The sequence below is a fragment of the Chelonia mydas genome, chromosome 14 (assembly GCF_015237465.2).
Source record: "Chelonia mydas isolate rCheMyd1 chromosome 14, rCheMyd1.pri.v2, whole genome shotgun sequence".
NCBI classification, from domain to species: Eukaryota; Metazoa; Chordata; order Testudines; family Cheloniidae; genus Chelonia; species Chelonia mydas.
In genome coordinates, this window is record NC_051254.2 from 19507202 (window position 1) to 19520051 (window position 12850).

General features: G+C 38.0%; 1 protein-coding gene across 8 annotated transcripts in view; it reads left to right on the forward strand.

The window, feature by feature from the left end:
* The window catches only part of TBCD (tubulin folding cofactor D), a 254477-nt gene that overhangs the window by 132492 nt on the left and 109135 nt on the right, over positions 1-12850 (forward strand). For all 8 annotated transcript variants that reach the window (XR_005227614.2, XM_043528663.1, XM_043528659.1 and 5 more), the window contains exons 17-18: positions 2252-2281; positions 9710-9795. Coding sequence is in view for 7 of the 8 variants with exons in the window: in XM_043528663.1 (XP_043384598.1) it covers positions 2252-2281; positions 9710-9795 (116 nt within the window). In the remaining variant the exon portion in view is untranslated. The remainder of the gene's footprint in view (positions 1-2251; positions 2282-9709; positions 9796-12850) is intronic.

Here is a 12850-nt window from a genome sequence, read left to right on the forward strand (position 1 = left end):
AAAGACCAGAGAGGCAGAATTTTCCCCCAAGATGCGCCCGGCTGGCATGTGTGACACACGCAGACGGAGGCACCCAACAAAAGCATAACAGAGAAACAGAAATTGCATTGTTGTGTGGGGTTCCTTTAACTTTCTGCTCCTGGGGGAATCTTTTTTTGTTCCAGAAATACTTGCTGCAAGATATTTTGAAGTAGATTACCAAAATAATTAAAACTGGCATGATTCTATTGCATTATTTTCACAAATTATATATGGAGATTTTTGCAGAATTTTAAAACATTGTGTGCATTTTAAAATTTTTTGACCCAGAATTCCCCCAGGAGTAACAGGTTCAAATCCAAGCAAGCGAACTCAAACTTTCATCTTTCCAGACTTCAGTATTTACTTTGTTTTTCTTTTGGAAGGAGTCTTACAAATAAGTGATGTCTGTCTATGTGGCAATCCAAAGATCCCATGGTATTTTTGATAAGAACAGGATTTTTGCCCCAGCGTTCTTGGCCAAAATTTCCCACTGTGTTGGACATCAGCTGTCAGCTGGCTGCTGCTGTCTTTTCCCAGAAATTGTTTGTAAACATAGTGTCATTACATAAATGAGTGAATAGTTATTAGTATCCAGATAATAGTGATACTTATTTTTTTGAACAATTTAGAAAACCTCTGCCAGTATTTGTACTTCTTGCTTTTAAAAAAAAATTGCCCCTTTAAAAAAAGAAATTTTAAAATTTGTATGTAGTATATATCAGGGACAGTTCTACTCCAGACTAGCTGGGTGCGGAGTGGGGGAAGATACTGGAAAAAGTAAATACTGTGTGGGGAACTACATTGATGCAGATTGATCAATGCATTGATGCAGATATATATGTAATGCTCTAATTACATATATTCTATTTTCTTTGTGATCTGTTTATTGCCAGACATAAGAAGTGTACGTCAATTAAGATGCCTTCAAGTTTTGCAAGCTCAGAGACTGATATTTTAACATGCTTTCACACCTGAATGTTTCAAATATCAGTGTTCAGTACTCAAGAATAAACAGCTAAAGCAGTACAGTCCCAATCACGCTGCTCTCAAGAGCCTCTAAGTATTGTATTTAACTAGGCTTGGCAGAATTAAATTTTTATTTTTTATAATTTTGATGGATAATATTGATGTTTATTTTTAAGCATTTTTTTGTGTGTGTATCTAGTTAAATGTTCACAATTGTGAAAAATTATGGGGTGTGTGTCAAGCAATGAGGGGGTAAGACAATTATTTAATGACAGTTGATGTTGTAGTTAAAAGAATTAAACCTTTATAACTGTTAAAACACAAATTGTCAAGATCACATGTAAAAATATGCAAAGTAAATATCCTTAAATCAAATTCTAAGTTTTCAAGCATCATTTTTCTTTTACTTTGTCGATCTGTAAAATTCAGTTATTATGGATGGAAATTTTTGTTGGTTTGTGTGTGTTTGGTGAAACTGATGTTTACCAATATATACTGATAAAAATGAATCCTTCCAAGCCTATACATCACATAAACAAGGCATTATAACCATGATATTTCTAAGGCTATGTCTACACGAGCGCTTTGTTGGTAAAACTGTTGTCAGTCAAGAATGTGGGAAAAACAAAAAAAAAACCCCACCTCCCTGACCAACATAAGTTTTACAGACAAAAAAGTTGGTGCGGACAGTGCTATGTTGGCAGGAGATGCTCTACCGCCGACATAGCTACGGCTGCTCGTTGGGGGTGGTCTAATTATGCCAACGAGAGAGCTCTCTACCATTGGCATAGAGGTGTGCCGCTGCAAGGTCTGTAGTGTAGACATAGCCTAAGAGTCTTTATGGAAGATATCTGAAACTTTCCCAAAGCAGATAAACAAGACAGAGCTGTCCTGATTCCTTTTGTCGCAGGCTACTGACTTTTGATTGTACTGTGAAGCCTTGTCTTAAGAATCAAAGACTACTCTTATGGGTGTGATTATTTTAGTCAACTTGCATTCTTAAACTGTTGTCATGCAACAGACAGATTTGAAAGCGCATTAGAACATAAAGCATCAGTGACCTTCCCTCCTCCCCCCCCCAAAAAAAAACCAAAAACCAAAAACAACCCTTGAGGGCCTATTCAACTAACAAAGCTGACTTTATTTTAAAAAGTAAAGCCATGGGTCATTTATATTGCTGCGTGTTTGTTTTGAATTCATCCTCTGGTGTTTATCAAAAAGAAAACTGACTCATTTTTGTATGTTTGTTCTCTCTGTTCTGTAGGCTGCCTTCCAGGAGAATGTTGGAAGACAGGTATAGTAACTTTTCTGATTCTTCATTAGACTTCTTGTAGATACATTGTAACATGTAACTCCTAAAACCAAATGAGTAAAAGAACAATCAAATTTGGGGAACACTGTTTTGAAACAATCATGTAACATATTTTCATCATTTGAACCACAGGTTCTTGTGTACTTTTTTCCCCTTTAAACTTAATTGAGAGTTTTTAGGACATTAGTTCCAGAAGCCTTTTACCAAGTTGCTTCTAAAAAGCAAAACCTTGATGTAAAGTCGCACAATATGCCTTAACTTGCATTAAGGTAAGTTAAGTGAACTACACAAGGCCTCACAGCAATTTGATCGCATAGCTAGCACTAGAACTCAGGAGTCCTCACTTCTGGTCCTGTGCTTTGTCCAGTAGGTCATGCAGTTTCTCAAACCATAATCTGAATTTTCCAAGAAATTTGTTAGTTTTGAAGTACGAGTTGTTCAAGTAGAAAAGTCCGCTTTATTTCCATGTCACTTGGCAGGCAGATATTTCATGGCATAAAAGACTTAGAACAGTGGTTTTCAACCTTTTCTCATTTGCGGACCACTAAAAAAGTTTGAATGGACAGACCCCGTTGGAAATCTTCGACCTAGTCTGTGGACCCCCCAGGGCTAAGTTCCCTCTAAACTGCGTGGCTGGGTGGCCGCCTAGCAGGCTGTCAAGTGCCGTGCACTTCAGGTGTCCCTCCCCCAACTGCCATGCTGCTTCTGCCCTCTGCCTTGGAGCTGCTCCTGGGAGCCTCCTGCTTGCTGTGCAGAGTGGGGATGTGGAAGGGGGCACTGATGTCAGGGTGTCCCCCTTCCCCCCTGTCCCTGTACCCCATCTCCACAGAGCGGGGTGGGGGACACAACAGGGCTCAGGACAGAGGGAGCTTGCTGGCAGTTGCTGCTGTGTCTGAACATGCTGATCTACTTAATAGGGCAGCGTGCTTAAAGTGGGGGCAGCATGCTTAAAGGGGCTATGCGTGTGTCTGTCTTTTTCACACACACTCACTCTGTCTTTCACAGTCACCTCCCAACATATACTTGTATTATTATTGTTGTTACTTCTTGATACTTGTTGCAAAGTGTGGTTTTTTTTAGTTGTTTGACTGGTCTGTGCATTTCATTATGCTTAAATTTAATTCTTTGAGTAGTGAGTTCTAAAATGCCCAACTTGTCCTGGCTGGAGTAATTATCCCTGTAGTAACTTCTTAAAAGTATATATTATATCTAGGTTTTTGGTTTCTACTGGTGGCGCACATCCACACATTATCTCGATATGGTGCACATAACAAAATTCATTCCACACATGAATGAAAAAAATTAGAGGGAACACTGCTCCAGGAGTCCATGGACCCCAGGTTGAAAACCACTAACTAAAAACCTCTTCATCTGTGTGCTGAATACATTAACTGCTAAGGTTTCTGCCTGAAGTCTAGAAGAAAGAGAAAAAATTAGCCATGCAATTATTTCCCATTTATAATGCTAAAATAGTGTAAATACATTAACAAAATCTTTGAGATTGCAAATCGTGTCTCACGTATAAAAGAAAAAACAAGCACATTTAAGGTGATCTGAGAAGCTTCTTATCTGCAGGAATCTGTGTTCAGGCCCTCATGATGTTTTTTTCCTCCTCTAAGAGCTGACATCACTGACATATACAGCAGAGCAGGGAGCTGTGTTCCATACACTAATATAGGTGTTAGTGATGTCATGTAGGTAAAGAAGCGCAGAAGCTTAAAAACCTGATTTTAAACTATTTTGTAGTGCCAATATACTCCTGGCACTATGCATTCTCACCATAGCACATTTCCAGTATCTTGTTAAAAGGTTGTCTGGGGTTGTTCATTGGTATGGTATTTCCTCATTGCATGGTGTTATCTTGATTCTCATTTTTACTAAGATTCTTTTATGCCACTTCGGCAGTGTAAAAAGGCCTTATAGTGTGTGTAAATGTGATACTGTACTGGGTATGTGTTAGCTGCTGTATTAAGGTCAAAGCAACATGGAGCTAATGATGGTCTCACTTGCCTTCATTGGATTTAATCAGAAGCAGGGATGAGGGGCAGGGGGCCATGGGCCCAGGACTTTTAAAAGTGGGAGGGGGCAAACAGTAATGTGATAAAGTTTGCAGGCGGTACAGAATTATTCAAAATAGTTAAGTCCAAAGCTGACTGCAAAAGGTTGCAAAAGGATCTTAAAATTCTGGGTGACTGGACAATGAAGTGGTAGATGCAATTCAGTGTTGATAAATACTAAGTAATGCACATTGGAAAACATAATCCCAACTCTACATAAAAAATGATAGATTCTAAAATTACTGCTACCACTCAAGAAAGAGATCTTGGAGTCATTTTAGATAGTTCCCTGAAAAGACTGGTCATTGTGCAGCGGTAATTAAAAAAAAACGGTGATGTTAGGAACCATTAGGAAAGGGATAGATGATAAGACAGAAAATGCCATAATGCCACTGCATAAAACCATATTACACCTATTCTACTGTGTGCAGTTCTGGTCACCCTATTTCAAAAAAGTTATATTAGAATTGAAAAAAGTAGAGAGTGGAGCAACAAAATAATTAGGGGTATGGAGCAGCTTCCATATGAGGAAAGATTTAAAAAGACTGAGACTGTTCAGCTTAGAAAAGAGATAATTAAAGGGGGATATGATAGAAGTCTGTAAAATCATGAATGGTGTGGAGAAAGTGAATAAGGAAGTCTTATTTCTCCTTCACATAACACAAGAACCAGGAGTCACCCAATTAAATTAATAGGCAGCAGCAGGTTTAAAACAAACATAAGGAAGTACTTCTTCACACAACTCATAGTCAACCTGTGGAACTCGTTGCCAAGGGATGTTGTGATATAAATATGTGTGTGTATAACTAGGTTCAATAAAGAAATAAATAATTTCATAAGTGATCTCTCTCCTGCCATCCATCTCCACCCTCTGACAAACAGCGGCTAGGGACACCATTCCTTACCCATCCTGGCTAATAGCCATTAATGGACTTAACCTCCATGCATTTATCTAGTTCTCTTTTAAACCCTGTTATAGTCCTGGCCTTCACACCCTCCTCAGACAAGGAGTTCCACAGGTTGACTGTGTGCTGTGTGAAGAAGAACCTCACATGGAGGATAGGTTCATCAGTGACTATTAGCCAAGATGGTCAGGGCTGCAAACCCATCTGACACGGGCTACTGTTATAGGACAGGATACTGGGCTAGATCAATTGCTGATCTAACCTAGTATGGCCATTCTTATGTTCTTATTCAAAAGGCCCCTATTCTAAGGTCAGTTTTCAGTGTTAAGGCTTTCTGTACTCCAGCTGCCCCAAATTCTCTGTCACACGAGCTGAGTGTTCACTCCCCTAGTGATGGGAGGTGGGCAATAAGGAATGTGTCCAGAACTGATGTGTGTTTCAAGATGAAGTTAGGATAATAGTGGAGGAAAGCTTCAAGGGAGGGCTTCTTCTGTGATGGTGGCCTAACTAGGGCTGAGGTAAAGAGGACATCATGATTTCCTTGATTCTCCAGAGTGTCTAGTCATTGCAGAGCAGTTCACACTGCCTCCACGTCATGTGGTACTGGATAAAGCAATAAAACACCTCCCCATGATTTCAGCTTATATCAGGTGGGATGCTGCCCAATGATGCGATAGTTTTTAAGCCAGCCCTGCTGAAAAGTACTGGATATACATTAATAGGTCAGATTTGTTTAAATGACTTCTCAAAAGTGTCGAGGCAATTCCAGTGAACTTTGGATGACTATGCAGCTTTAAAAAAAAAAAAAAAAAAAGCGTATGAACTGTCAACACCTGAAGCTAAGAAAATACTTGTCTTGGTGAGGAGATAGTTTTGATTATGCATACTTATTTGATAATGGAAGTGATTGTATAAATGGCTAAAATTATTTTTGTCTTATCCATAATATCAAGATTTCAGGATATTCTCTCTCAGATCTAGATGTTTTCAACACATTATAACAGACTTAGGCTGAACAGATAGAACCAGACATCCACGCAATTTGTTGTAGAATGGCCTGTGGGTTAAATATTCATTTATGCTCCTTTTTGAAAATTTTGACTTTATTCCACCCTTTTACTAGGGAAGTCAAGACAACTACACACAAGCTTACGCTATCTGACACTTTCATGTCCCCAGTACTAAATTTACTAAACCAGTTTCAATTTTCACTGTGAGAGTTTATGCATCTTACATGTATGCCACATCCAGAAAATAAGTTCCCGTTGCATCTTAGCATTGTTTCTTTGGTTTTTAAAGATGTGAGCAAATTCAATGAATATTTGGCTACACCTTTTCATTCAGTGATAGATTTGTAGAGTTGTTTATAGATCAGTCAAAAAGGTTCAATCCCAAATTAATCTACTGCCAAAAAATTTCATTGCCAGGCATATGTTGATACATATGGTCTGCATTTGAACTCATTACAGATTTAGCTAATGCACAGATAGACAACAGATACTGGATATGTTCTGGCATTTTCTGGAGGGATCTACGATGAAATAGTAAATTAGCAGGGCACAGAACCTGACAGTGGAATGGAACAATATCCATGACTCACCTTGTTCCTGTGGGAGGAGTAGTGAACCATTTCTTGCTGCCTAGGAGAATGACTACTTCAAACCATTAGATACACCCATTATATCTCTTTATAATATGATGCAACAGACATCCTTTTTCTGAGTAGATGGGAAGTAAAGTACTTTTTCTCCATCCAAAGCACTAATACTTTTAGTAATTAGATGAGGAGAAAAAAAAGTGCAGTTTTGTTGCTTTCTTGTTCCTGACTTCTTCAGCTCTGTAATGTGTCCTATCCTGGAGGTAAGAGAAGTGTATGTGTGTGTGCCACAGCAAATATGTTGCTGTTCACTGTTAGGGTGGATTTAAAGATTCCATGTAGGTGAAAGGTTTTTTTCTTTAAAAAGTCCCAGAATATATCTAAGAATAAATCAAAGTAGAGGCACTTTTTTAACAAAATTAATTTTAATATTGAAGTGCACTTTTAAAAAATCCTTTGACACAATGGACACTTTCTAGATTATTTTGCATTCCTGTAGCCCCAATGGAGAAGGGATGTAAAGCAAAGAAATTGTCCAGATTTCCCAGAACCTCTACTCCTGCACAGCACTCATTGTTTACATATCATGTGACCTATCCCTTTTGTAACTGGGTGTAGTGTGTTTGGTTATTGGCTAGTTTACGTTTGCCCTTAATTATAGGTTGAGTAGGCCATGCTGTCTCCTCCATCAGGAAATATAACTTTGTATCATACCATTATACTAAATGAAATCCCGGTCAGCCAATCAAAATTCTGAAAATCTGAGCTATGTATGAGTTATTAGACATGACTGGCAGTGAATTTACAGCTGATGACTGCATGCATAATCATATGTTATGAGTGTCTTCTGAAAAAAGCAATAATACATTTGCATAGCACAATCAGAAGTGTGATTGCTGCTATGGAATTAAATTTGTTGAAAAATTGCTGGGTTTTATGAAAACTTTCTTTAGTTAATGGATAAACACATCATGAAATATATATATAAATGGAGACTAGTAAATAACTTACTTTTTTTTTTTTATATGTGGTGATTTTCTTTCTACCTGTCCTCTCCTACACAGTCTCTACTGGGTGGTGTTCCTTTCATATGACCTGAAAACCTGATTCTGCTTATATGTCTGTATATACAAGATTTATACAACATTATTTTCTGTAATAGTCACAAAATTGCTAGTGTGGAACAAGTAATTGAAGGAAAAGCTCTTGTTTATAATGAAATTTGTCTTAAATGTAAATATCTACTCCCTCTAATAATGCTCACTGCCTCTGTGACCACTTCATTACAATGGAAAGTATAGTTAATTAGCTTTGTGGATTTAGGCATGACTCTGATAAGCAGTTCCCTCAATTCCAATTGATGACACAGGAATTGAGGGTGTTTAATTTGTTGTCAAGGCAATCAGTGCCTCTTAGCATTGAGCTCATTGTTCCTAATTTCTAATACCACCTTTGATTTTTTAAAAATAAATCCTTTTACAGAGATGAAGGTGTTTAAGAGACTTCCTGTGTTATTGGATATTCCAATCCTACTGTTTTTCTAAAAATAATTTCAGCACAAACACATTCTGATATGAATGTATTTACTGTGCACCCTGATTGATATAGATTATATTTAGTAAAACTATGGCATTTTCGGTTTGATAGAAATCCTAAGAAGTTATGCATTCATCTGTGTGATATCACTGCTCTGTGTCACTGTATGATATTTTCTCCACTGTGTTATCTTAGCCATGAGACCTAGATCACATCTCAAGTTAATAAATTTGCTGTAATAGAATCATTTTGGGTGGTATCTTAAGAATGATGTGTTGTCTTGTAAAAAGTTTATCACATTCTTGACACATGAAGTTTATACAATATGAAGATAGAGGGACTTTATTTCTTATAGCAGTGTTAATAGGTAGGTCCACAATAAGTAATGCTGTTAGCTTTTCCACTATAATTTACTATTTAAGACGTTTACTGTATCCTGAAAACAGAAACGGTCTCTGATGGACAGAAATAATCTGAAGAGGCTACCATGAGAGCAAATCATAATGAATGCAGGTGGCAAAGGTAGTGACTTTTGGGGCAAGGAAACTCCTCCAAGACCAAATGGAAGTGGTGTCTGAAATATTTGGTTGGTCAGTGATGGATAAATTGGATGCATTACAGGCCAAGATTAAGATGATAAACCTATTTCAGGGAAAGTAGATAAATGTGAGATATACGGTGTTGTTTAGGGGAGAAATTTTAAATTATAAAGTGGTGGGCATCTTGGTACAGTGTCTATATCGTTCTGAGTGTAGCTAGAGGTATAGGTCTAGATAGATACACATGGTGTGAAAAAGATGAGTAACAAAACAAAGAAAACAAACATTAAGAATCCAAATACTCATGCCGCCCCTTCACCTTCAAAGTGAATCTACAAACAATTAAGGCTCTATTCTGACTTCGGATACACACATGGCTTCCATTGAAATTGGCCACGTATCCTTAGTTGTATTATGGCACTTTTAAGGAACATGGCAATGAACTAGAAAAATGCAATTATGAAGCATCCAAACTTGAGGACCCACACCAAAATATATTTTAAAAACATTTTAAATTAATCATTTCAAATGATACTTTAATATTACTAAATTTACTGCCTGCTATTGTTTATTCTGTCTCTTGGCCATCCTCTTTTAAGTGGAGTCAACTGTTCAACACATCAGATATCTCTCTTGTGTAGATATACTTTCCACAAAATCAGGAGTTAGTGTGTATAGGTGGTGCCTGTTAGTATAGGTGATATTTTCAACTGTTGTTGACCATTAATACAAAATTTGATCAGTCGTCATTTTTTCTCTTCTCTTAATATTGATAGGGGACTTTTCCACATGGCATTGACATTTTGACTGCAGCTGATTATTTTGCTGTTGGTAACAGAGTTAATTGTTTCCTTAATATAAGGTAAGTTCCCATGCATTAGTTTCCCTACACTTAACAGAGCTTTATTACCTTATATTATGTTATATTACCTTATAATATTATCTTTTTTAATAAACAGGAAACTTATTATTATTGAAAATCTTAACTCAATGTGCAGCAGTAGTTGAAAAAGCAAACAAAATGTTGTAGAGTAGGCTGTTTAAAGAATTGGACGGCAAATAATATTTAAATAATTAGGAGCCCGGTGGCACCTTAAAGACTAACAAAGTTATTTGGGCATCAACTTTTGTGGGTAAAAAACCCAGCTCTTCAGATGCGTGGAGAGATATTTTTTACCCATGAAAGCCTATGTCCAAATAAATTTGTTCATCTTTAAGGTGCCACCGGACTCCTCATTGTTTTTGTGGATACAGGCTAACACGGCTATCCCGCTGATATTTAAATAATTAAAATGCTGTTGTAAATCAATGGTGTGGCTTTAGCTGAAATACTACGTTCAATTCTTTTAACCCATGTAAAAAACTGCTAGCATGGAAATAGAGAGGTTTCAAAGTCAGGTGATAAAAATGACTGGTACAACAGAGACTTCCTTGTGAAGTGAGATTGAAAGACCAGGACTGTTTAGTTTAGAGAGGAGATGGATTAGAGAGGGTCTCCTATTACTGTTCTAATACAAGAGTAAGGGAACATTCAGTGAAACAGAAAACACATTTAAAACTGATACAAGGAAATATTAATTTCCCAATACAAAGTTAATTTGTGGAACTCACTGCCAGAAGGTATCAAGACCAAGAGCTTAGCAAGATTCAGGGTATGTCTACACTGCAGTGTAAGGCCAGGGTTAGTGGACTTGAGTCAGCTGACTCATGTTAGGGAGCCCTGGGCTTGTGCGTCTACATTGTATTTTAACCCTACATTAAGACTTTTCTAACCTGTACTTGAACCTAGGGCTCTGGCGTCCATGCTGCAATACACAGACCTGAGTTATAGTAACCATATGCCAGATTCGCTAGCGCCTCATCCCCTTTTCCCCCAGTCCCCAAATCTGGCAGCTCTAGTCCTAGGACCGTGGTGCACTGTGGGAAAACTTTGCTGCCCATCCTGATGTTACAGGAAATTTGAAGCAACTTGCTTAGCAAAAGATTTGGTCAGTTCGCTCTCCATTTCAAACCCAGGAGGCTCTATGATAGTGTGCTTGTGGATTGGTGATCAGAAGAGAATGGGTTAATGCTGACCGGAGCTGCTGCCATTCGCAAAGTGAGCGTGTCTTTCATTTTCAGAAGAGTGGACAGCAGATTGTTGGGATAGAGAGGACTAAGGAACTTGTCCCATGGAATTGTGGGATTTTTCTGGCTGACTTCCGGGACTCGAGTCAAGTGGGGCTGCATCTACACTGCAAAGCAGTATGGCTTGGACCCTACATCCTGGCTTAACTCAAGTTTGGACCTTCTAGCCCTGCAAGGTCCTGGGACCCTGGGTCCAAGCCCTGGGTTAGTGCAGTTGCAGTGTAGATGCAAGGGGGACTGTGCTGGAGCCTGGGCTCAAGCACAGTCTTACGTTGCAGTGTAGACGATTAACTTCTTTATATTGAGCTTTTTTTTTTTTTTTGAGTTTGCTTCAGGATGTGGTGTTCTGCTATGTGCTCTATATCTTGACTTGAATCTACTTAGCTAGCAGTATAATGATTTAAATATTCCCTTATCTCTGTGACTACACTTCTCTTTACTGTTGCACTATGTGGAGTGCCATCTTAAAATCAGAAGCATGTTGCAGTTTTGGCCATCGTGTATTTCCCCCCTCTCTGTTTCAGTCTCCTGTTCCATCTCAGTAAGGAGAGGTGAAAAAGAATGGCTGTTGCACACATCATACAAGGAATTATGCATTTTAAAATATAACAGATATAACAATGTGGGGCGTTGTGCCCACTCAGACAGTATAGAGGTACAGACCAAATGCCAGGACAACAAATGGGGAAATGGCGAACACTGTACACATACCTGCTTTTTAATTCCCACAAAGCAGAACAACAGGTTTAATGTTTTCTAGTTATCTTATTATGATCCTGTTCCCTTTGCTTGAGCTATATAGTGTTTTGTTTTGTTTTCATTTAACTGATCCTTCTTTGTATTTGTCCATAATTCCCACCTTATCCCTTCTCTTTCCTTTCCCTACTCCACATCCTTTTTTTACACATAGGCTAGTTGGGGGATATAAGCAATCTTCAACCAAACCAAACTAGGGAAATGCAATTGGTCATATTCTCTGAAGTCTGTTTAACTGCGCCAATTTGCACCTGCAGAGCATATGGCCTACTACTTTAAAAATGTACACAGCCTTAAAAGAAGTAGTAGATTTTTCTGTCTTAGGGGTAGTGAGAAGTTTGTTTCTCTTCACTTTTTGCATTATTTTGTTGATGCCTGTGCTGTTGTCTTTTCTTCCGTGCTCTCTGGTTCAGCTCTCTTTTTCATTGTAACTTTCAGTGTGGTGTTAAGCATACATGATAAAAATGTTTCTTTTGCTTTAAGGGCAAAAATATTCTAAATTAAAAAGTCCTGCTTTATTTTGCCTGGTTACAAAGCTGATAACAAAGTATTTCCCAGCTCACTCTAGATCCTATGGCTGCTCTTTTCTTTCCTTAATTTCTGCTTCACTGATCACTTTAAGAGGAATTTCACCTAGTTACTAAAGTGTGATTCCTTGAAACCATATTCACTATTCTTAATCGAGATTTTGTTCCTGAAGCGTATGTGTCATCCTGAAGTGTGTGTGCCATCTGAGCTGTAATTAATTGGGTCAATACTTCATTACTTCCTTAATTCTTTGTGTGAATGGCATCAAAGCACAAGGGGATAGGTATATATTTAATTGTCTATACAGAAAATATGCACCATTACATTATGGATGGAAGAATGGACCTCTCTGACAGGGCCTCTCTCCTTGATTGCTTAGGTATAATTTCTTAGGTAGTTTTAAAAAGCAGTAACATGGTGTACAGAGTCCATAGTTCTGATTTAGAATCTCAGCCCTTCAGAGGTCTGTCACATGACTCTTATGCCTGCATAAATTCCCATTAACT